Below are 25,892 nucleotides of genomic sequence, written 5' to 3'. Positions count from 1 at the left end.
AGGAGTGCAGGTCTTGGAGCTTCCTTGGGTTGTATCCAATTCTCCTTTTGTCTAAGTACTCAGTTTTCTTCTACTGATTGAGAAATTGCTGGATAAAGGGAAATGATACAGAGGATCCAAGTTAAGATTTACCAATAGCTACTATTTTGTTGGGAATCTGGAAAATATTCTTTCAGATAAGCTGTACTGCAAAACCCTTTGGAGCCTCATCTTTGAAGTCAAACCCCTAACCAGAAAAAAAAAAAAAAAAAAAAAAAAAAAAAAAAAAAAAAAATCAGACCAAATTCTGTTATTCCAAATAAAAATCTCTGTTGGACTACAATAATTGATCTTCCTGTCTACCATTCATACAAATGGTATCCTTATTACCAGCTATAAGAAGCATGTCATTCAAACATTCTGTAGCTTTCTTTTCCATACATGTAATAACCAATAAAGAAAAGCATTTAAGTAAGAGGTCTCACACTGTGGCAATAAATGTTTTCAAGTGCATCCTTATTAGACCAACAAGCAACTTGCCTAAACCTCCCAATTCAGGAGCATTCCTGAGAGCAAATCTAAGCACTGAAGTAGTGTTATGGCACCTGCCACAACAAAACAAAACCATCAGTTCTGAATGGATGTACTGGTGGCATACAAATTACAGGTTTACACTGGAAAGTAAGACAGGTTTTGATGGCATTAAAACATTACAACAGTTCACACTTAATAGAGGTGTCTATAGCACAATCACTAGGCATAAGAAAAAAAAAACAATAAAACATTTACAGAATCAAGTCTTACATATTTCTTCCCTAAAGTGAGGATAACAGTTCAAAAAAGTCCTACCCAGTGCCATCAGTAACTTCTTATAATACACAGTTTTCTTTACAAAAGAGTGCTTGAAGTAATCTTACGTAAGAAATAAAGAACTGATAAGATGTACACAACAACATACAACCTGAGGGGAACAAAAAACACTTTTAAGGAACATCCTACACAAGTACTGCATAGACTTTTTTCCTGAAAGTTCTTGCAACAAGCTGGTTTTCTAAATCTTTCATATGAAGCAACTTTCTCAGTTTAACAGTGCATCTAGGGCACTATCTTATCAGTGGAATTTAGAAGTGCATTTCTAGCAAGTCATTCATATGAACCCATAATTTCTGTTTATTCAGTTCCCTGACATAAAATAGGTATATCTTTATGCATAAGCAAGATTCAAAAACTAAATATAAATCTGTTTTCAACTATACTAATTGCTTAAGACCTTTAGCATTATTACATTCATTAAGAATGAAACACAGACATCTTAATAGGAGGCTGGAGGGAGTTTTCAATAATAATAAAGCAATAGGCCTTCACGCCTAGGAAAGCTACAGTTACGACATTAGCATCATTAGGAAGCCTAAAGAATGTCAGCTCAATGGGGGACAAAATCTGCTGCTTCAAAAGCAGGATGCAAGACTCTTCACAGTATGCTGTGATTCAACTGACCTATCATACTGAACAAGTGAGGAGGAAAGCATAGTCACAAAACATGAACCATTCTTCTCAACTAACTGTATCTGTTAAAACAAAACCATTAAGTTTTTAAGAAAACACCAACAGAACACAACCCACCATTTTCAAATACAAAAATATGAAAGCTGCATTTTATTCAGCAAGCAAAAGCACCTCCAAGTTCCATCCTTTGCCAGAATGAATTTTTGAGACTACCATACTACATGGTGCTTCCTGGTTTGGAAAGAAATACATAAAAACTACCATTTTGGGTTTAAATTCCTCCTTCACAAATGCATACAAGACTACTCAGAGTTAATCTTCAACTTGGCAAAGGGCAACAGGAAGCAGTTACTACTGAGAACTCTGTACCGCTCTTCAATGGCTTCCTCCTATGACTTCTAACATTTATTACAACATCTTTGTTGTCTCTCCAATATTAACTGAATAGTACTCAGAAGTTGATAAATATGATCTGGGAGAGAAAAATTAAATTACATACACTGAAGTCTGACCTGCAGTATTTCCAGTGTGAGTTATTTTCATTTTGCCTACTGAGTTTCCACCAGTTTTATCCAGCTCTACCCTTCAACTGACCTCCCCTGAAACATATTAGCATATGGTAACTTAATACTCAGCCAAAAGCCCAAGTTACTGGCAGCAGTTTACTTCTTAAAAAAACACAAAGGTATCAAAAAATTTGTTTTTCAGGTTACACAAGTATGTAACATCCTATAAGACCTTTTGTACAACAAGCTTTACTAAGTCAAATAGCAGTTTTTCTGTTTGGATTATAAACTCCTGTTAAAAAGAGAAAAGGAAACTGGAAATCTACCACAATCTCATTACATCAACACTAGTGGCTACAACGTAGCAAAGCAGCAAACAGTTTACACAAACAGGACAAAACGGAAAGCACTTTTCAACTCCCAGTTTTCCAGGATCACTGTAAAAGTGATCTAGAAAATTCTTTAAGTGATAAAAAAAAAATAATTCTGCCATTTGAAAGCTATTTCCAACCTCAATAAAATATCAGAGTTGCTGTCAGTAACAGAGTTTGTTATATATAGAATCTTTAAAATAATTTCTCTCCCTCGCTTTTCTTTACTGCTCCTATTTACGTGGCCTGTCCTTCTGTATATGAGTCAGTTACCCATAAATTCACACAACAGTAATGGAAAAGCAGTGTATCAAGTTATATTATCTTTTTTTTAGAGTGATATAGTGGACAATTCTCAAGGCTGAATGCAGAAGTGATAATTAAGCTGTTCATTGAAATACATCAGTTTCCAAGACAATGTAAAAGCTCACTAACATATTGATTGAGCAATACTAAGACAAATATCAGAATCACAGAACTACAGAATTATTAAGGTTGGAAATGACCTTCAAGATCATCAAATCCAAGTATCAGCCCTACGTCCTTGTGACCAATAAACCATCTTACAAAGCACCACATCTACTCAGGAATAATTAAAACATAACAGAGATGAATGCTCTGATTATATATATATATATTATGGATTAACCCCACCCCTATTAGAGCATAAAGTTAAATAAACTTTCTAAGACAAACTGGGGTAGGGAAACCCCCCCCCAAAAAAAACAACCCAAACAAACAAAAAAACCACACCATACCACAGAAAAAAAACAACCCAACAACACCAGAGCCTAGATCCAAGACAAAAGCACCAGACAAATACAACTGTAATTACTCTGCCTTTATAAAGGACTAAATACTTACAGTTTCCCCAAAGTAGAGAAATTTTCATAACAAATAATTTATTTTAAAACTTCCTACATATATATTCTGAATCAATCTGCTATGTTTTTCCAAACATTTTCCATGATTATAGAATTTGGAGTCAAAATAAGTTGCCATTTTTCCTACATCTTTAGAGAAACTACAAGAACATGTAGTACTCCTGCTTGCTGGATGATTTACAACAGCAATAGAGAATTCAAAAAAAACCCCTAATTGTCAGGTTGTGGGGTAAGCAAAAAAAAAAAGTGGGGGGAAGTATTTTATTAAAAGGAATCAGAAGCTTATATAGACAATGAGCCTGCAGCATTAGCTCTTTAAATGCATCTAATTGGGGAAATTCACCAAGACAACCCAAACAACCCACTTTTTTGCGCTATGATAAAAAATTCACCATTCTTGAATCAATTTAGTCACTATGTTACTGCTTCCTACTCAGTCTGACTGCCAATTAAAATTACCGTTCCAGAATCAACTGCTGGCTTCTGCACATGCTCATCACTGGAAACACACACGCTAATGCCCATAACAACTGGAGATCAAGTCCCTGTAAGACAGTTCAGCTAACATTTGATTGTCCAAGTCAGTATTCCCAAAGGGAGGCCCACAAAAACTGTGAAAGTGACCCACTCAAGAATTTAGCTGTGCTTTAAGCAACAAGTATTAAACTGATATTTAAATGACAAATTGCTTGTTAATTTTGCTACGTGGCTTCCATGATCCCCCTGTTCAATTGCCTTCCATACACAATAGTTCAGATTGTCAAAGCAGTCACTTCAAGCAAGTCATTTAGGTAAGTGCATTTTTTCCCAGGGAAAGTTTCACTGCAGCTACAAGAAAAGTCATTGAGGATTTCACTTGCTAGTAACACAGCCATTCCTTTCCCTAGGCATACATCACTTTCTGCTGTACATGGCAACAGCACTAAAGGCCTTTGAGTCAGCAAGCTAGCATCTCCAGCTGAACCAAGGGCTTCATTAGAAAGCTGGTAATTGAAGGATTGCCTCCTACTTGGGAGCAGAGGCATTTAAAGGGAGAGAAGTATGAGCACAGTGGTGTGTTTAGCTGGAACACATTTATGGATTGAGGAATTCCATTCAGTGGGACCACATAGACCCAGAAAACACCAAAAGGGCATATAGAACCCCTCAGTGCTGACCCAGAACCCTCTTTCACCCTCTCTCATCCACATACTCAGGGGCGGGGAAACAAACAAAAGGTCTCTCACAGTTCACTGGAAACAGGGAATCAGCAAGGTACCTTGCCTCACATCCGAGGGCTGCCTTATAACCACAAAGCAAACACAGTTAAGACAAGCACAGCAACTCGAGTATTTTGCATCTGCTTTCACACAAGGAAAGAATCCCAAATACAACACATATCATGCAAGGTCTCCCCAGGGCACCAAAAATACCACGTTACAATAAATACTAAGGGATTGGGTTTGCAATAAGGAACCATTAATCCTACTATATCTACCCGTCAGCAGGAAGCCCAAACACACACATTACTAAACAGCAACAAAAGGAGAACCCAAGTCATAAAAAAGTTTGACCAAGCTTGATTTCAGTGAAACACAAGTTACTCTCTGAGATTATAGTCACTTCACTGAAAACGTACTTATGATTCTCATGAAGAAGCTGATACACAGAAAGTTTTCTTAAACATCTAAGTCTATTCACACCATTAAATCCCACAGCACAGAAATCTTAGTTGATACTGTAACACAGATAATCGTTCTTAACTGCAGTTACTTGTATCCTTCATTAATCAGACAAGATCTGCCCATTCTGAACTGCAACAGTATCTCTAAAGCCCATTGCTACGCTCAGTAGCATCAAAAAATAATCACCGATTTTTCAGCTGAAACAAAGGGCCAGTATTATTTCAGTTAGCACAGCCATTGAGCCTTTTGACCAAACCTTGCCAATGCAGCCCAGCCAAGAATTCACATCAGATTTGCTAAGAAAACACAGCAGGCTACAATAAGCAACTTCCTGTAGAGTCCTCAGAGATTTATCACAAGCCCTGGCTACCTTGTATCCTGGCTACCTTTTCCATTTTCTGCAACTATGAAACATATCGCTTGTATCAATTTTCCTCCCTTCTCCAAATCCTTCAGGCACTTGAATAACGCTATTTTTCACTTTGTTCCCTTGAAAGAGTTTAACACTTGAAAAAAACAATAAGATAAAGAACACTTAGCATGCCAAGAGAAGCAGCAGCATTCTGCCACAGGAAGTATTCCAAACATTCTAAATATTTTGAAAATAAAAAAAATCTTCCGCTATCTCTAACATAAACCTGTTTATGTGCTCACACTTCTCTGCAGATTTTAGCTGCTAATCATCTTGAAATAATCCCATTCTCTGTAAGATTCTATATTTTTGTAAATAAAGTTAATTTTAGAAAGAGCTGATACAAGGAAAATGGCAAAGCAACAAATCCATCCATATTAGATTAGACAATGACACTCCACAAGGTAATAAAATGAATTGTTTGTGACTGCTGAATGATCTATTTTACCAACCCTCAACCCTTCCCTCAGAAAAGAGCAGTAACTCTGAATTATGCTGGACAAGAAGAGGGAAAAAAGTATCTATTTACTGTTTTGGTTAGTTCCACTGCAAATCATGTAGACGGAAATTAACTAATCAAAGCACCACAAGGGAACTGTTTAAATTTCCAGCAAAGAGGGTGAAGAGAGGGTGTAGAAGTCATAAAACTTTATTTAATTACTTGAAAGAAAACCTATATTTTTCAGGACCTTCAGAACCCTAGGTTTCTTTCCCTACTCTGCCTGTTAACACCTCATTGTAGAAGCTCTGAATCACCATTGCTGAAGGTGATCAGCAATTTTGGAACAAAGTGGCCCTTATCCACTTAGTCCATTTACAACACAGGATAGGGAACTCAGGACTTCTACAAGGAAAGAGCCAGAAAAGAAGCTTTATTTGCAAAGTCAGGAAATAAAACAAGGTCAGAAACATGAACTCTGGCCTTCGGCTGTCCTACAGAGAAGGCTGGATGACTTTGACCTCACAACTGAGGGGGATACAAGAAATGACTGCTTAGCATATAAACAGTTTTATTTAAGTACTACCTAACTAGCAAATTGGGTACAAAATCATGGGGAACTAACTGGACTGTAGTACACCTTTAAAGTCTGGCGTTTACCTGAAGCTTTCTGAAATTTCATGTTCTGTCCTATAAACCACTTATTGAGCCTTCTAGAACAGCCAAGACTTACCTAGAAATGCAGACATCCTTCCACTCCTTTCTGATGAAATAAAAAGATATATAACAAAAAAAGAGAGAGGGAAAGGCATTTGAAGAATTTATACCAAAAGGCAGGCCACCTTTCAGACATGATCATGAGACTAATGCCAATGTCATCACAAGCACAAATCAAAGCTGGAATAAAATTTTAAATTTCCAAATTCAACTGAGCCAAAGTAATTATGTTTCTGAAAAACCCAATCTTGAACTGAGACCATATGCCTATTTCGTATTCTGAACCATACTTCAACACAAAAGATCTCAAAAACTGTTCACTGTAAGGGCACCAAGAATTCTATGAATATTCTGTAACTATTGCACACATGCAACTTTCACCAGGAAAAAAAAGTTTCATAAAGAATATTTGTCAAGCTCTATTTATCTCAGGGCAGGTTAAGCACTACACTTGCTGAGAAAGACTAACATGGTGACCACTATAGTCTCTACCACAGAGCAGGCAGCCTCAGTTTTTCATGATAGATTTAACATATCAATAGCAAGCTTCTCTCAATATAAACCTGCACGACCAAGAATTTTACTTCGAGTTTTGCACTCAGGATATCAAACAATTGACTGGGCACGGAAGAAACCAGTAAAGGGCACAAAACACCTCCTATAAGCCTTGGGCTGTACTTTTTATTCAGATGTCTTAGGAGGATGGACAAATCTGCAAACCCTTAATTCAGGGCTTGTAACTGTAATCTCTTTCTCAAAACCGTATTTGCAACACTAGGCCTTTCATCAATATTAAACAGTATCCCATTAGCCTTCAGCATCTGCCTCCTGGAGGAAAAAGAAAAGTATTTTTATGCCCAATTAGGTACAACCTAAGAAAAACTCGAGCTCCTTTCACGTAAAGGAAGCCCTCTATCCATGCAGATAGCACCACACTGAGCAGCTGATGCCAGAAACACAAGCTTTAATGGAAACAACACGGGTTATGTTTGTGTCTGTTCAAGTTTGTTAGACAGCGTGCACAGCAACAACACGAGAAACACTAAAACATTTAAGGTAAGTCGCACTAGGTCGTTAGCAGAGCGGAAGGCCCTGGCAGCCCGGCAGCATCAGCTGTTCACACCAAGTCTCTGGCAGGGGGATGCACAGCACGGGCCCACGCGGGACCGTGCCCCGCGGGGCTCCACGGCCGCGGGGCCTGGCAGCCCACCCGCCCCGCAGCGCCGCCGCGCCCCTTCCAGCTCAGCACTCGGGCCTTCCCCGAGGCCCCCGCTCGCCTCCCGCCCCTCCTCCCGTGGCCCCGCGGCCCCGCAGCCCCCAGGCCGGCTACGCACACGACCCGACCCGCGGACGGGCAGGCGCCCTCACCTTCTCCTGGGCCTTGCGGTAGCGCTGCAGGGCCTGCTGGGTCAGGTCCCGCACGCGGAGCTGCCCATCCTTGCAGGGCACCACGATGCCCGTCCTCCCGAAGCACACGGTCACTTTCATCTCAGCGGACCGCCATGCCCTGCCAGCCCAGAAACGGCCGCCCCGCCCGGGGGACGGGCGCAGGTGCGGGAGGCCCGCGGCGCGGCAGGTGCGTGTCCCGGCCCCGCGGCGCGGCAGGGGCGGGCCGGCAGGTGCGTGCGGAGCCCCGGGGCTGCGCCTCCCGCGCTCGGGCAGGGCCGGCAGCGAGGCCGCGGCCTCCTTCCGCCGCGGCGGGCCGCTCTGCCCGCCCCTCCCCGCGCCGCTCTCCGGGGAGGCGCGGGCCGGGCGGGGCGGCCCCGCACGGCGGAGGGGGGGGGGGGGGGGGGGCAGGCGCGGCGGGGCGGCCGGGGGCTGCGGCGGCGCGATGCCCGGGACACGTCAGCACTGTGAGAGCAGGGCAGGCCGCAGGGGCCGGGCTGGGCCCCCTTTAAGGGCCCGCGGCGCCCCGCGGGTCGGCCCGCCCGGCCCCGTGGGGCACGCTGCCCCGCGCTGCCCACGCCGAGCAAAGCGGGGCCACTCGGCAGGCCGCCCTGTGCAGCTTGCGGGCCTGTGCCCAGAGCACTCCGCGCCGTGCAGCGGGGCGCGCGCCCCGCACCCCGGCAGCAGCACCCTGTCCGCTCCGCGGGGCAGTGACCGGCATGAAGTGCTGGCTCGTACCAGCCCGTTACGGGGGCACCGCGCTCCGCCAGGGAAGGATGCTCTGGAGCGCCCGAACCCGCAGCGCAGCGGTGCCTGAACAGCACCGGCTTGTGGCAGCGCAGCCCTCGCTGCACAGCTCCTGACAGCACAGGGCACGCACCGGCCGGGCCCGTGGTCACACAAAATACAGCTCAACAGTAGTAATTCACGGGAACCTGTGCAATGACCGAGGCCACAGCCGGGCCCTTGTCCTGGCAGCAATGAAGCACACAGACACCCACAGCAATGTGCTGTCCACCCCCGAGGTACCTGGATAGTCATACAAGACCTCACACACACCTTGCCGCCTGGCACAGCAGCTCACAGGCACTCCCAAGCACCACATGCAGCCTGCAGCACACAGCAACACACACCGCAGCATATCAGCCCAATACAGCAACAGCCTCATACCCTTCAACACCTGGTATGACAAAGCCATACAACCTGAACATTGGAATGTCCAGCTCTGCAGAACTCTCAAAACACCCACTACTATGCAAGTACAGTTTGCTGTACCACGTTATACTGAGTAGTATTACTGGTATATTACTTACCAGCAGATCACGCACAGCAGTGCAAATGCATGAAACAGCCTGATACCATTACAACCGTAACAGATCAATCTGTACAGAGATGTGTGCAACGGAAAGTCACCACAAAGCAGCAAAAAGGCATATAAAATACCTCTAAACCACAGTGGGACATCATACAGCACAAGGGGACTATTGCTGCAGTAAAAATACATGCCCCACCATCTCAGATTACCATTGAAAAAGACAGTCCATGCCCTGTGGTGTATAATATAACCAAATAGCAGTAGCAGAGAAGTTGCAGTGGAAGTGGGCCAGAGTCTAAGCTGTAGGTTGAAGTGAAGTTTTGGGATGAGGTGGAGATAGAGCCACATAAACTCCAGCAAGCAGAAAGTTTATGCTGGCTCCTTAGGAGCTGTGCTCAGGCACACCTTGGGCCTGCTGCAGTGGTAAACTATTCCTCTCCACCTTTTCAAATCTGGACATGTCTGCCACCAGCCTGCAGCATTTCAGAGCAAGTCATAGGAAAAGAATCTATTAAATCATACACAGAACTGCTTTCTCTGGGTGTGTATGTAAGTGTTTGCATGTGCAAGTGTACAAGTGTTGCATCCCATGTGCTTTGAACAGGGAAAGAAAATTACATTTTATTTTTTTTTTCCCTCTAAGGTGAAAAAGCAATGCAAAGGACCAAGAATATTCTGATTCTTCAGGAAACACTGTGGGTAAGGTAGCACAGGTAGCAGGTGAGAAACACCCCCAGGGTGGGTAGGACAGCGCTGGATGTGCCAGGGGCAGCTGAAGGGTTCTCTCGAGCCAAACCATGTGGCCACTCCAGAACCCCTGGACCCAGAGGTTTCTCATGCATCAGCACCACTGTAAAGCATTCACTGAATTATTCTTTCTCCCAGCTGCTTAGGGAACCCACAGGTCACTGAGCTTTCAAAATTATCCACATGAAAAACAACCACTAAGGGAAAAAAAGGGAAGACTTGGTATAACTCCTAGCAATCCCATGAGCTGAGTTGGTAAGGAGGGAGCAGCAGGAGGACCTGGGGCAGGGAGGCAGCAGTTCCTCACACCTTTCTTTGCTTGAGAAATGATAAGGGGGAGCAGTCCCATGCAGCAGTCTCAGAGCTGAGTCAGTGGGAGTGGAAGGCAGGACTTCAAAGCATTCCTCTATCTCAGCTGCTGATGTGCTGATGGGAAACCCAAGTCCCAGTGCTTTGGCCACAGAGTACAGGGTTTAGGTTAATAATTTACATGAACATACAGACTTCTCTCTCTCTCTTTCTCTCTGTTTTCCCCATCTCCCTCTGTTTATGAGCAAGGTCTGACACATTAAGGAAAAAAATGTGGCATGATTATTTTTTTTTCCTCAGCTTCTGAGAAGTGCAGGTGACGTGCTCTGTAACTGGAGTTGGATGGAGCTTGTTGACAGAGAGAGTCCTGTGTCAGGCCATCTGATATGTCTGGAAAAATTAAAACAACTTTAGCCCAAACTCCATACCTGAAGTACAAGCAACACATTTTGAAGTGTCTATGGTTACACTATAAGGACCTATTAAGTTATTTCGGAAAGGAAGAAAAGGTTGTTTTAAATGTGCATCCTAAGTATCTTACAGAAAGTGGGATTGAATTAATTATCACACATCAACAAGGGATGGGGAGGAAAGGTTGCAGTAGAATACCTAGTGTGTTTACTGTCTGGTAGTATTTGTTTGAAAGTTACCCATGGTATTGCAAACAAGACATTATTAGTGTTCTGAGTGCACTGCATGTTTGTTTACACTGAAACAGACTGAAAGTCTTTGAAGCCAGCTGGTAACAATTAACACCTACATATCAAGGTTTTACCTGCAACTATATCTGGGACTTCAGTCTGCACAGCTTTCTGAAAAGAAACCCTCTGTTTTACCAGAGAGCTGGCCATGATATTTTTCTTCTTAGGGCAGGGAGCAAGAAGGACACAGCACTTTTTTTCCAAAAGTAAATTGCTCCAAGACAGCTCAGGGTGCAGCAAGAAAGGCTGTCGTATTGGCAAGGCTGAGAAGGTGTGCATGGGAGGACCAAGAGTGTTTTTAACTGGAGTTCCCATAAAGGACTTCTTAGGAAGCTACAGCCTGAATTGCAATATGGTGAAAGAGAGCTGAAGGTAATTTTCACTTATCAGATCTCTGCATGATTTGCTCATGTGTAGGTTCATCAAGAAATATGACCAAAAAAATCCCCAGTCTTTTCTGGAAAAAAATACCCCTCAAACCTTTCAGAGCTGAAGGCTTCCAAACCTCTAAGCAGCTGCAGAGTCATGTACACCTCTTCTCGTTGGGCACAGAAAACTTCTAAGAACTAGCTCTCAGTATCATCCTTTTGACCACTTTGAAGTTACTTGGAGTAAAATATAACTTTTAAAACTGAATATTAATGAGATTTTGGTTTTACTACACTGCTGTGCATTGAAGAAGGGCTGCCTGCTTGGTTCTTTTACAGAAATCTAAACCATATTTCATTCTAAGGAGACCATCATCCAGCTAATGTTGTAAGCAGCATAAACTAGCTTTGCCCCCCAGAGGAGGACTTCTGCTCCCTCCCTTCCCCAGCTGTTTGTTTCTATCCATTCCCTTTCGTGTGCCAGCACACACAGTTGTAGGTCTGTGCAATGAGATGCTGTGGAAATTAATTTTTTTTGCCAGATTAGCTTTCAGCCAAATCAGTTCTGCAGAAACCAGAAAATCAGGAAAAATCAGAACTCAGTTCCATGCTGGGGTTTAAAGTCTGTGCTGGCCCAAGGGAGGGCATGGCACAGCAAGACAGCAGCCTTCTTCTTTTGGTTTATACCAGCTTATAGTGCTTGGCAGGCAGCCTAGTTATAAGAGTTTGAGACACAAATACATATACATGTCCATGAGATAATATTAATAACATTCATGTATCAGTTTCATGAGAGGGGATGAGCAGATTTAACAGCTTGTTGTCACTGAAGGATACTAATGCTGCCTCCACCTCCTCCTATCGCCCTTTCCCACATTATGCTTCTTGGGTATCTCCATGAGGCATTTCAGCTCATCGGACTGGTAGAAAACTAACACAGAAAAAAAGAACAGGATTATTTGCTGCTTTGTTGGCAAGTTAAGGCTGCTCAAGGAAGGGTCTGACATACCCCAGAGCAGGCTGGAGGGTGAGAGCAGGGCCACGCAGCAGGGAGCAGGAAGGGGAATGGACAAGACCTGCACCATCTGCAACCACGAAAAGTTGTTTGCCCAAAAAATGGCCTTAACTAATCTCTTGCACTTTTCATATTGCTTTGTACAACTGACTTGTGTGGCATCCCTTCTGGCTCCTCTCCACACAGGCTGAGGGTTTTCAGGACCTTCCAGTCAGTTCCTGAGCTCCTGAACAACAAATCAGAAAATCTACAAAGACAACATGAGGTGCTGACCAGGCATAAGCCCACTTCCCACAATCATAATCACTTGTGCTAGACAGCCCTGCATGTAAAAGCATAGGTCTTCCATCTCATCTGTGCTGTTTTGCAGCACAGCAATGTGGTCACCTCTCCTTGCTTTCCCCAGGTCAGGTTGGTACTGCTGGGAATCTCCTGCTGTACAGATAACACCCCTGCAGCATTCCTGCCCTCCCTCCTGGCCTTTCCTGCTGTGGTATTGCATCAGCACAGCATCAGCCAGAGGACTAGAATTTAAGACTTCTGAATGGCTTTTACAGTTTCTTTCATAACTGGAAATTGCAATAAAGATAATAAGTTCTATTATATATATGAGGCTTTATCTAAAGATCCCGAAACAGTCAGCAAATGTCAGTGAAGATTTGCAAGTGTTGTGCCTGCAGACATGGATTGGTTAAGCAACTTGCCTAAAAACACAAAGGAGTTTTTCTTAGTTTTGCTGCTAACAAGACAACACAAGGTTTGACATTTAATTTTTGGCTCTGAGCAAGGCCTCTTTCCTGCACTGTCACCTGTTAGGCATTTAACTATGTGACATTAGTAGCCAGGGGTTCCAAAGAAGATGCTTAGAGCACTACTGGCTGAGCCTCTTTTCTGCAATTTATAAACCACATAAAAGGAACACAGTCAATCTGACTTCAGGTACATTCCAGAAGTCCTAAAAGAGAATTAAGAGTTTATTATTACAGGCATGTTTTGTTCCTGGGCTTCAGACTGGAATGGATTTGGAGATAAAGTTGAACCAGATGAAAAGAAAAAAACTTATAATTTTAATCAACTTCATAATCCCTGGAGATCTGATTTGTGATTTTCCAAACTTTTTTTCCGTTAACACAGTAAAATATATTTGTTTGCTACTTACCGAATGCTGTTATCAGTAAACCCTTCAATTACTAAAGGCTAAAAAGGTCATAATTCCTGCTGTTTACATTTTGCATTTCTCCCAGCTTGGATAATGAAAATCAATAAAACCACTTTCACTGCCAAGTCTCAGTGGTACAATGTTGGTGAATAAAGGGAAAACAAACTAACAAACATTCTTGGGAACTGCAGTAGAGTTTTAAAAAATGCAATATAAAAAAATCTGTTTACAGTCTATATACAATCAGATTCTTGCAGAAGTTTAATTTGAACCTAATTTAAAGTTGAAATAATAAATAAAGGAATTGTGAGAGAGACTTGCAAAGCAAGATGATTCTCAGTTGGGTCTTCTTTCCGCTCATATAACAATATTGATTTAGGTCAACAAAGAATTTTCTTTAATATTTATTTTCTATAAGGATCTGAAAGAAGAGTGTGCTTGAACAGCCGGTACTAAACCTCCCGTAATACCAAAATAAAAGTGTGGAACCAGATGGGAGAAACCCAGTTAGTCTAGATGGAATCCCATCTCTCCTTCACCCTCCAGGTGAGAAAGGGCCCTTTCTCCTTGCTGCCATTCCAGGAAAGGCAAGAGAGGGCTGGCAGAGTCGCCCCCTCAGCTGGGGCAGCCAGCAGGGCTGTAACAACCTATGCAGGAACAATGTATACATCCTTCCAGGCTCTAGTGGCATCACATACACCTGCCAGTGTATTCATGCATGTAAAGAAAGGGCTGAGTGCTCAAGAGCTGAAAACCGAGGGCCAAACCCTACCCTGCAATATGGAAAGGAATGTTTTGCTCACAATTGCATAACGATTTGTTTACAGTTAATTAAGCATAAGAGATGTTGATAACAAGCTTTGTTTACAGTGTGGGCAGGAGGTGGCTCCATCTAAATGGGTCCACAAGATAGTAACTTTCTTAAAAATTTGGCAGGTGTAGAAATTAGTTCCTCAAAAATCCAAAGTTAGGTTCTGAGAAATCCAGAGGGGAAGGAAAATATAAACAGAGCCCTAGGGAAGATTTCTGTATAAAAGTTATTTGTTTAAGGATTTACTTAAAATGGTCCTCAGCCACAAAGTTAGCTAAACACCTTAGTGATACAATCATGACTTAAGAAGGAGAGAGAAGGAAAAGCCTTTTGAAGATAACTTAAAAGCATAGATGGATGTAATACTAGCTTTCTTCTTTATTTCTGCTTACATATCTCAAAAAATCTTACTGTTATTTTCACTTTGATTGCTAAAGTCTGCTTCACTTCCATATCAACCTCATTTTGTATGAAGAGGGATTATGTAGTGCATGACCAACACATAGGTCCCATTTATCACTTCATCAGTTTCATTCTTATTCCATTTGTGGTGAAGCTTGGCCAGGATCAACCACTGTGCCAGGATGGCAGGATGTTTCCCCAGGACATCCAGGAAGGGAACAAGGTGCTCTTGTCCTCTGCAACAGCACAGAAAGAGACAGCAGTTTGTGGAAGACATGTCTTGCGCCAACCACTGCTATCTGTCATCAAGATGGTAGAGAGCCTGCCTAGGTTTGGCTTCTCCGTGATTCTCCATAGTAAGGCTAAGCTATGCATTAGAGGTTTCTTAATTAATTCTGTGATAATGTCAGCTGTGTACTAGTGCCTGGGATTTGATCTGAGCCACTGCTCCATCAGGATCTTGTGCATCTCCAGGTGGCTCAATGTACAAATAGGGCATATAGTAACTTGAGGTTATGCAGAAGCACATAGACTGCCCTGAAAATCAGTCAGGTTAACTATTTCTTCAACAGAATTTTTTGGATAAAAATCTTTAGCAGTTCTACATAAGGAATTCTCCTCTTGAGCTAGAGAGGAAAATGAAGGTCCTGTCCTTTTGCTACATCACTGACCTCATGAGGAGATTCAAGGTAAGATCCTGGGATCCGTCAAACCAGTTCTGATACAGAGGATTGTGTGCTAAATATATATTTTAGAGCCCATGTCCATGGGATACTCTCATGCGACATGACAGCCTCGCAGCAGTGTCGCCCTTCCTCAGGAGAGCACTGCTGGCTCCTCGAGATGGCCTGCAGCAGCTGCACAGCAGAGCGTACATTTGCTTACTGATCTGAGCAACTGGGATGGTGCACTACCTCTGTTCTTCACACCCTAAGGCTACTCCTATAGCAATGCAATTTATTCATCTCTCCTTGCTCAAAGCTGTGCCTACAGGCACAATATGGGCTTTGATTATCTGAGAGAAAAAAGCAAGTTTTCAAGGGCCACCACTGGTTTCTGTTTAATAGTATGTAGTTTCCAGATTCTGTTTACTTCTAGATTTTAGTACCGCTTTCTTTTACTTTGGGTTTCATTGGTTGTTCTGTTTGCAGTCATTGTTTGTGACTGCTAGCAGCAAAATCTGTATTTAGTATAACCTGGCCAATAGAAATAATTTTAATTTATTATCTGTGATTTTTAAATGTCTATTTTAGCATAAAATCAATTAAAATTCCATTTACATCACAGCTGGAGGTGCATGTTTAAAAAAGATTCTCACAAGTTCTCAGTTTTTTTGTTTACTTTCTTTTGCCTTCTCCCTTTCTTCCTTTTAGGTTATTTTATACTACCCAGTAATGCAAGCTACAGATGCCAAAAGTTCTTACCCAGTCATTCCCCAAAGCTGAAGGATTTTCTCTAAACATGGAAACGTTGTGATCTCCTAGGCCAGAGCAGCTGGAGGTGGGTTGGGGGGTGGAACTCAAAGAGAGAGAAAATTTCTGTCCCTGAAATCACAAATCAGTCTTTAGGAACACGGCAGGGAGGAGGGAAGACTCAGTGGAAAGGGTGCTGCCAGCTGCATTACCTTTAGCACAGCTGAAGGAGGAGGGTGTATAAGAGGCTGTTTCCCTCCCTTGACCACAAAGAATTTATGTAAAATGAATGCCAGAAGGAGGATTAGAGCAGAGCCTTCCCTCCTCTCCTTTGTTCAGGAGGAGAAAGGGAGCATAAACCCTTACTGGAGTCTGGTACTCCTAGTAGTGTCACTCTACTCCTACTTGCCTTCCCCTTGTACTTCACCGTTGCTAATGAAGAGGATTGCTTTATATTCCAGGAATGGCACTGTGCTTTGCAGGAATATCAGAGCCTCTAGGCTGCTTCATAAATTGTACTTTACTTATGTAGACAGTGCCTACAAAGCTATCTGGGTCAGGCACGCTAAGTACCCTGCCTTTCCTTTAATGTTTTACCACTGACACTCCCTCACATGATCCTTTTTCCAGATGGTCCCTAATCCCTGTACGTGTCCAAAATCCTCTAGCTATGATTTCTTGATCTCCTCAATAACAGATATTTTTCTTCCGTTTATACAGTACACATTGTGTTTTCTGCTTCCACAGCACTTCACAGCATTTCCCAACAGTATTTAAAAATCTCAATTCTCTTCTGCTGTGTTCCAGCTTTCACACCTCAGGCAATGGCTGAACACCAGTGAGCCAAGCCAACCACACATCAGTCTGACTTCTGGTAAGTGATAAACACCTTTCCTTCCAAGACACAATTCATTCATGCAGGTGTTTTCCCCAGCTGTTTCTGGACTAAGTTCAAATTCTTTGAGGGGGGAATCTAAACAACAGCAATGTTGTCACCTTCTAACATTATAACCAGCTTCTGCTGATGAAACCTCAGGTTCCCATTCACCATTTCTCTCTCCATCTCCTCTGTTTTTTTTTTACTCCAGTGCAGAGCTCCTGCAGCCCAAGCACTCCCAATCCCTTCACTGCCAGGTATGGAAAGGGTGGCCTCCATGCATCAACAGGGATTTTGGCTGCCTCTGAACTGTGGGAATCTGCTTCCTCTGGCTCCAGCTGGGCCATGGTAACCAGCATGGACATATCTTTCTGACTCTGTGGTGCAGTACTCTCCTCTGAGCTCTTCACTCTGAGCTGGGGCCCCAGCTGAGGTGGCAACCTCCATAGGATGACTAATAACACATGTACTACTGAGATAGCTGGTGCTCTCAGGACTGGTTTTGGATGGAACATGGCCAGTAGGCAGAAGAGGCCTTTTCCAGCCATCATATTCAGTGTTTTGAATGACAGATTAATCTTCCTATTAAAAAATTTCTTCTCAACAGTTAAAACTTTCCCTTATTTTCTCTAGGGCTAGGATTTGGCCCTGAGCATGTAAAACTACTCTGCACTCTAAATGCGAAGTATATTTTGTTGCTATTTGTGTTGTATCCAATATCCTGTCTTTTGTATTCTCATGTCCTTTCTCTTTCTTTCCAAGATGCCCAATAACATATTCTTGTAACAAGTGTATAATTATTTAGTTATTGCACTGTTTTATGATTTCATTGTTGGTAATTGCTCAATATTGCAAGTGATTTATTAGTAATTGCAGAGTCCTTCAGATCTGTCTTCAGTAGGAGAACAAATAGCACCTTGCATCAATAGACATCAAAGTCTTCAAGTGGGATTTCTCTTTAATGATTTTTTTTTTTTAAACTATCTTTTCTACTGCAGCCCTAAGGGCCAGTTTCTTTCTCTCTTTAAACAAGAGCTCTGAGTTTCACTCCTGCCCAGCAGTTTTATTCTGTACTCCAGCTATCACCTTCTTGTAGTTTCATCTGCTTCTAATGGGATTTTACTCTAGTGAGACATATTCAGACCGCGTAACTCCTCAGCCACTCAAGTTCTTCTTACAGCTTTTTAACAATAATTAAACTGCAAGTGGTTTTCAGATAATCCTGTCAGTTAGGCCTTCCCATACTGACTTCAGTGGGGGTTCACAGGTAGAGCAGACAAGAATTCAACTTCCCTCTCATTAATGTATGCCTTCTGGTCACACATTGCCAGCCTTTGTATAAAACCCTCAGTCATTTTATCACACCCTTCCTCCTAAGGGATTTCACAGCTTTCCACCAGCTACAGCAACAAACTCTGGCCATCTAATCTTGGCTGTGTGGCAAACAGGAAAAGATTTTCCAGCTCCTCTCAGAGTGCCTGACAATGTGCCCTGGGTTTCCTCTGCCTGTCACTTACTGCTGTGGCTTCTCCCTGCCACGGGTGCCTGTAGAGAACCCAGCTCCCACTGCTCTCCAGAGCTTGAAGACAAGGCAAACTCTCATCTGCTCAACAGTTTACACTCAGCCTCCATGATTACACTCACCCTAACCACACCCTCACCTGAGTCTTCCAGTATGAGCTGGCAGCTAGTACAGATGGTGCTGAAGAGGCCACCCAAGCCAGCCACATCCCTAAGCAGCTATGTTTTTCATGGAAGACATGAGAAGAGTCCTATGGTGTCCCTACTCATCTTCTCATCCCATGCAGTTATGCAAATTGCATAAGCACAGGGGTAGACAAAAAGAGAGAAACCTCAGCCATGTCTGGTAGGTACCGGAGGACTTTTAGGGACCTAAATAAATAGTTCACTTTTCTGACCTACTGGGCAACAGTCCACAGCCTGACATGTATCTGTAGCTGCACATTAAGGGCTTTCCTGAGTTATTGCACCTATAGGACTACTAAGTACCTCATACACCAGCTACATAATCCTACAGCTGTAAATAAATAAATCTGAGACATAAATACTTCTATTGACAGCTTTCCCCGTTGTTCCCATAACAAACTGATCTTTCTTTCAGTAGGGAAGAAAATCCTTTCCTACTGAAGTCACTGGCTTCAAATGGGAAAGGGGTTTGTCATGGACTCTCCCAAAAGTTTCTTTGCAGATATTCCCAGTCTGCTGACTTGACACATGTCTGCCAGGGACAAACCTGTCCTAAGTCAGCTTATCCAAAGCTTAAGGCTCAAGTGCTTTCACACAACAGAGAAGGCAAAGAACCAAAACTAGGCAGTTGGGAAGAGAGGAAAAACCAAAAGAGAACAGAACAATTATACTCCACAAAGCAAGCCTACTGTCTATTTTTATTAAATATTACATTTGAGGCAAACAAAATTTTACCTTTGCTATCATTTAATCAGGATAGAAAGGGGAATCTGAAATTGGGGAGTAAAGTGCTAGTAATGTGCTTATTAGCTGCATGCAAAGCCAAAGGATTTTTCAGAAAATAAACTAATATTATATCTGTTTACACAATGTTAAGTATTTACTGAATGCTGGATCTGCTTAAAACAGTGAAAAAAACACCCTCATGGTTATAGTCAGTGCAAAGCTAATGCCGGAGGCCGTCATATTAATATTTAAAATAAGACATGTTGTTTAATAATAAATAGTATTTTTCAGCTGTAACTACTTTGCACACATTACAGAGATCAATAAGGATCAAAAATAAAATATTACACATTATTTTTATTATATTTAAGCAGTAATTAGGGGACATGGCAATTTAAACAAATATTGTTTAATGTTATCCATTAACATCATGCTCCGTAGTTTCTCTTCTTAAATTTCACATGGGAGGAGCCTGGTTTTTGGAAACCTCAAAGACACCTACTCTGGCCAAAATTTGGGAAGCACTAATGCATATCTGCCACTTCCTCAAAGAAGCTAAATTTAGGTTTCCTTGAGGCTTGAAAATCTCAGTAATTTCTCCTTGTGGTGAGAACTTTACCCTGAAAATCTCAGCAGTTAAAGCCTACACACCCTGTCCTTTGCTGTCATCTGTGCACATGTTTACAAACATAGAGAAGTTTTCGTGTTGGAATTAAGAACAGCTTCTCACCCCTCCAGAACATATATCAAATGGATGGCAAAATGCTCTTTTTGCCCTCTGCTAGGCTTTGGGAATTAAATACACCCACTAATTCCATAAGGAAAAAATCAAACAAACACATGCTGATTTCTTGCACTTGCTGTTTCAACAGCTCATTCGTATTTTTAAAAATAGATTATGATCTGGTCATACTAATTTTGTTTGCATGTGGATTAATCATTACATTACTTTGAACACAGAATAATAATTATTAATACTATGAAATAATGTTATTGGTGTTTTTAGATGCTTTCCAATTAACGCAACAAAGCATGAAAATTCTTATTTTTACTGTAACTGGCCCATGAAATCTTTTAGTCTGTTATTTCTATAGTATGGATTTTTCATTGTAAGGTTAATAGTTTGTTTGTCATCCATTTCCACACAGTTTCCTGCAGCAGTTACAATTTTGGCCCTGAAGTTAATTTTATGGTCATGTGAAAGTCTGTTCCTGCAAGGTCTGGGAGCTTCTGGCAAGGGGCTGAATATCTCCCTGCTTAGCAGGAGGATTTAGGCTTTTACAAGTTACTCTGGAATCTAGGAGCAGTCTGGGGAGAAGTTTTAATGGTGTTTTGCTGTAGCTCCAAGGAGCAGCATCCTAGCCCAGGCGGTGGGCAAGTTGTAGGAGATGACAGAGAGGGGTGCATTCAAGAGCTGCTGCCGTATTCACAGTGCGTTGCTGCTACTCCAAGACCCTCTGCATCCTGGGTTTTGAACCAAACCCTCTTTTTCCAGCAGACAAATTATGTTCTTACCACTCTGTCCCCCAGTTTCATCTCTCAATCCAAGAAGGTAAAGTGTGAGATGGGCCCTGGGTCACAGGCAGGCAAAAGCTGAAGCAGTGCCACCTGCACTGTCCCCATCCACAGCACTCAAGCCACAAAGGTTTAATTCCAGGTAGCAACTGGGGTACATGCCTGCCTGCCAACACCCCTCTTCGGCACAGCCTCCCAGCTCCCAGGCTGCCACTGCAATGCTTGTAACTAGAAACATCTTTTAGCTTCAAAACTGAATTCTGCAGGGTGGAAACCACTGCCAGAGAGAAAGAAACAAACCCTCTGTTGCCATTTCAAGAGTTGGGAACTCCCTCCAGCCAAGAGCTAGCTTCTCTGGCAGCCTCCAGCCAGCTGCAGGGCTCAGGTAATGATTTGCATTTGTGTGAGTGCAGTAAGGACTGGAACTAAGGCAGCAGAGGCACAAATGGGGCTTTCTGCACTTCCTCCCACAGGACTTCAAGAAGGCTGACTTGGTTTTGTTTGAACTTTTCCAAACTGACAGCGAGAGATCAGCCCCAAAGCATGGAAAATTCCAGCTCTGTTGGCAGTTTTGTTCAAGTTCAGACTGTTGGGGAGCATGGATTCTTTTTTTCACTGAAAATTTTGCAACTTCAGTAACAACAGCTGTTGCCAGGCAACTGACATAAATGAGAACAGTTTGAGCCAATGAAGTAGAAGTTTATTCGAGTTGCTTGGTGCCTAAATACCATAATAATGAGAACAGAATTAAATGGACAAATAAATAGTACAGGAGAGGCAAGGAGTCAGAAGGAGGAATGGGTAAAACAAAGCAAGCCTGACTGCAAGAGGTGATACAGGCTAGGAAAACAAAAGCTTGTGCATAACATAGTAGGAACAGGAAGGGCAGGAGACATGGTGGTCAGAAAGCAGCAAAAGAACTTGTAAAGGAATGAGAGCCTGGAGAATCTGCTAAACCAAGCCGTGTACAGCACCCTGGGGCAATGGTCCTGGGTCTCAACTTTCTCCTCTGCTTTTCCCCTGATTTTCTTAGACAGTAACACTGCACATATGTTCAGCTCTGCTGGTAGAAAGCTTATTTGGAGCATATGACAAGGGCAACAGGTATGAGAGCTGAAGTCTTGCCCTGCTGTCATGACCAGTGTGGTACATATTGCCCATTACCTGAGATTGGAGCAGCTTCTACACTGCAGAGACTGCTCTCCCAGTCATTTTTCTCAGGATTGTGATCTCATGTTGCCTGATGGCTCCGGGGAGAATGGTGTGATGGAATAAATACTTAAGGTTACAACTTTGGGATGGACATATCACAGACAGGTAAAATCTAGTATTTGAGGACACTACTACTTGAACACTGTGTCATGCTTTGGGTGCCCACCTTTCAAAATGGATGCTAAAAAACTTTAGAGGCTCAAGGAGAGAGAGCTTGGAATAACTTCTGCAACACAAAACCTGCATTGTAGTCTGAGACCACCTAAACTGATTACACTGAAGAGACTGAACCACCATGGTCTGGCACGTATGTTGCAAGGACATAGAAGAGACAGTTCTTTAATCAAGCCGGAAAAAAGGCTAACATGATCCAGTGGGCAGAAACCTCATACCACGTTACCCATGAAATACCAATAAAATAAAATAATGATTTCTTCATTAAACTTCATCTCTCCTAATGGAATACATTACAGAAAAGTCAGTTTTGTGTAAGAAACCTGTAGGTGTTGTATTAGGAGGTTTCTCATGCAGTGCATCACTGTAGGGAGCACACTTCAGAGACTGATGACATGATTTAATTATGCCAGTGTTTCACTGTGTTCTTTGAATTACCTGAAGAGGGTATTAATGTTCTGCCTCCCTGCATAGGAAGATATACATAGGAAATGGCACAGTTCAGAGCACAAGGGCAACTGCAAACAAACATTTTTAGCAGCACTGCATAGAGAAAAGAGAGTTGATGAGCAATGATTAAGCACACAGTCAGAATGTAATGATTAGAGATTTTTAAGCAATACATAACAAAAAGACACACTTTATATTTTGGGTGCAGAAAAATGTGAAAGACAAACAACTTCTCTATCATATTTTCCATGTTTTTAATGTCTGCTGCAACAACAGACACATGCTATGGAAGTGGTTTTAGTTTTTCTAATTTACCTGACAGTTTTACAGAGAATTATTTTTTTTTCTCATTAAGATTTTTGAGGCAATAATGTAATACCAGTCAGATCACTTGTGGTCCTTTAAATTTTTGTTGAAATTCAAATTGACTTAGCTGGAATTGTAATACAACATTTTAAACAATTTTAAACCACCCATTTAAAGATTTTAAATCAGGCTCTTCTCTCTTATGGAGAATTTCCAGACTAATGCCTGACACACTACAAGCTTTAACTGACAGTGCTTTCCCTCATAGGATGCTCTTTTCTCAGGAGATCCTTGGAAAGAAGGGCTTAATCACAAAGTTATCCTGGCATACATGACTTTCGAACAATTTGGAGCCTGAAGCCTAGAGTGTCTCTGAAAAAAAGGTACTGCTACCAATTTGATATTTTTATTGAAATTACTAAAGAAATCCATGCCAGAAAAGTAGTACTGGTCAGCACTATGCAGTCTCAGGAGCTGTAACCTCATTGCTAAGTTTTGAAGACAAATTTCTACTCAGATATGTCCATTTCCATAATAGGGAGTTCAGTGCTGTAATCATCTGCCCCATCTGCACTCCCTTTGGATCCATTATAGCATTTAGAACCCTGTCTTCTTTTATTACTTCTTACATTTCTGGTAGAGGCAAAAGCTTATGAAACTACAGGGATAGCTTGGAAAAGGAAGTATTCTTTTGCAATTGATAATATATATTATTCCTGATCCAGCGAGTGTATTTGAAATATTGTCAGTTTACTTTCTTCCTAGAGTTAGTCACAGTTTTATGGTCCTAACCTCACAGCTAATGTAAATTGTCCTTCCTTGGCTGGTGACTTCAAGTAAAGATAAAACTGCACATGGGCAAAATTGAATTTCATTATACTTACTACCACACATAAGCCCAGCAGATGGAGTAAACTTACACACAAACATTTCAGGTTTTATTAAACAAACAAGCAAGCAAGACATGCAAGTATTAGGGCCAGAGGCTCTTAAGGTCACGAGTTTTTACTGTGCTGTAAAGGCTCAGAATCCAAAATAACCTACTTCCTTTTTAAAATTTGAATTTTAAGGATATTTTCCATTTTTCATGGTCATCTTGCTTAACTTCAGAGTTGCAGTGTTCTTTTGCTTGGCTGGGGGCTTTCTGGCTTTCTTTTTCTTTTTTTCCTTTTCTTCTTTCCTTTTTCTTTTTTTTCTTTTCCTTTTTCTTTTTCTTTTTCTTTTTCTTTTTCTTTTTCTTTTTCTTTTCCTTTTTCTTTTTCTTTTTCTTTTTCTTTTTCTTTTTCTTTTTCTTTTTCTTTTTCTTTTTCTTTTTCTTTTTCTTTTTCTTCCTTTTTCCTTCCACCTCTGCTCTCCTGGCCTTGTTTGGCTCTCCTCCTTCAACTCTAAACAGCACAGGCCCTGTGCCAAATCTTTCTAGAGGCTTTGCTCTAGCCTAACTCTCATTAGCTTCAGCAAGGACGTCAGAAACTGCTCTGCTGTAACAAAAATCAATGGCTTTGTTTTTTGAGGCCTCTTTGAAGCTAATTGTTGCAACTCTCTTTCCGTAAGACACTCTAGTCTAGAAGAAAGAAAAGCAGGCCGTCTCAGAAAAGCGTGGGTTATTGATCTCAGTGTTGTCTGCATGATCTCTCTGTTCATGGCCGTACCACATCCTGCAGCAGTGAGTTAAGGCCCACTGTGTGAGGTGGGAACTGACAGGCGCAAGGGCTGTGAGTGAGCTCTGCCTGCTCTCCTAGCTTGCCAGATGAACAGCATTTGCACATGATGTTTTCCTGTGGGTTTGCATACAAATGAGAGTAGAACACCTAAATATGACCCCAGCACAATTAGTATTTATACAAATTCAGCGCCTCTGTCTGCCTCACTCTGTGGGGCATGTTTCCAGGCCCCCTCAGAGCTGACAAAGCAGCCCATGAGTAAAAAAGATTGCTCACGTGCCTGATTCTACAGATGTGGGAACAGGATGCATATGCCCCAAGGTCACACTGAAACTTCTGAGGAACAGCTAGGAATGTGTCCCAGAACCAGCTGACGCCCACAGGCGTAGCCAAATGAAGAACTTCCTTTGGTGCACTGATGGTTTTTCTGTGTTTTGGAGAACTCCATGCAAGTGCAGAGATCCTTTTCCAAATTCAGCCTTGGTTCTGCACCCTCTGCACTGCGACATGCTTACACTTCTCTGAAGGCTGACAGTGCTTGTCCTGCAGTTCCCTAAATATTAGAATGTCATCGCTTGTGGTTAAGAGCTTCAGGGACATGTTGAATTACTTTTCTGATATTATCTTTTCATTTATTCAAGAGCTTAGCATATTCCAAACATTAATTTTCTGTGCTGTCTTGAGGCAACATGAGCAGAAAATGCTTTGTCAGCTAAGGTTGTGACAAAAATGCCAGGCACTACTTAAAAAAAAAAAAAAAAAGGAATCACTCCCTCTAGAAGTCTTGTTTGCCATATACAGTTGATGAATCTGTTGTTCAGTCACACAGCTTTGCACTCTTTACAGACATTTCACAGAAGCCATTGCAATCTAAGCACCAGACCATTTGCAGAAGTGACTCATTCTTACTGAAACAGGGCAACTCTGGTAAATTTATGAAGACAGACTCATGAAACACAGTTTCCAAAGAGCCTTCTTGTGCAGATAGGTTGCCCTTTCTCTCAATATACAGGGATTAGCTTTCAGGAGTGGGGAGGGCTCCAGAAGGACTGGTGGCAGTGGTGGGTCCCCAACACGTCTGAAATTCAGACTCCACCTTGCTGCTGCCTACCCAATACAGGCTCAAGCAGCCACCTTGCTCTGCAGAGCACCTCTAAGAGC

At 42.2% G+C, this 25,892-nt stretch overlaps 1 protein-coding gene across 3 annotated transcripts in view; it reads right to left on the bottom strand.

Annotated features, from left to right (window-relative positions):
* Positions 1-8,122, bottom strand: part of PARD3B (par-3 family cell polarity regulator beta) — a 390,939-nt gene extending 382,817 nt beyond the window's left edge. For all 3 annotated transcript variants that reach the window (XM_051623713.1, XM_051623715.1, XM_051623716.1), the window contains exon 1: positions 7,847-8,122. In XM_051623713.1, the coding sequence (XP_051479673.1) occupies positions 7,847-7,966 (120 nt within the window). In that variant the 5' untranslated portion in view covers positions 7,967-8,122. The remainder of the gene's footprint in view (positions 1-7,846) is intronic.
* Between the last annotated feature and the right edge of the window lie 17,770 nt (positions 8,123-25,892).

The sequence above is a fragment of the Apus apus genome, chromosome 6 (assembly GCF_020740795.1).
Source record: "Apus apus isolate bApuApu2 chromosome 6, bApuApu2.pri.cur, whole genome shotgun sequence".
NCBI lineage: Eukaryota > Metazoa > Chordata > Aves > Apodiformes > Apodidae > Apus > Apus apus.
Note: the sequence above shows the minus strand (reverse complement) of the source record. Positions and strands in the feature narration are given on the sequence as shown.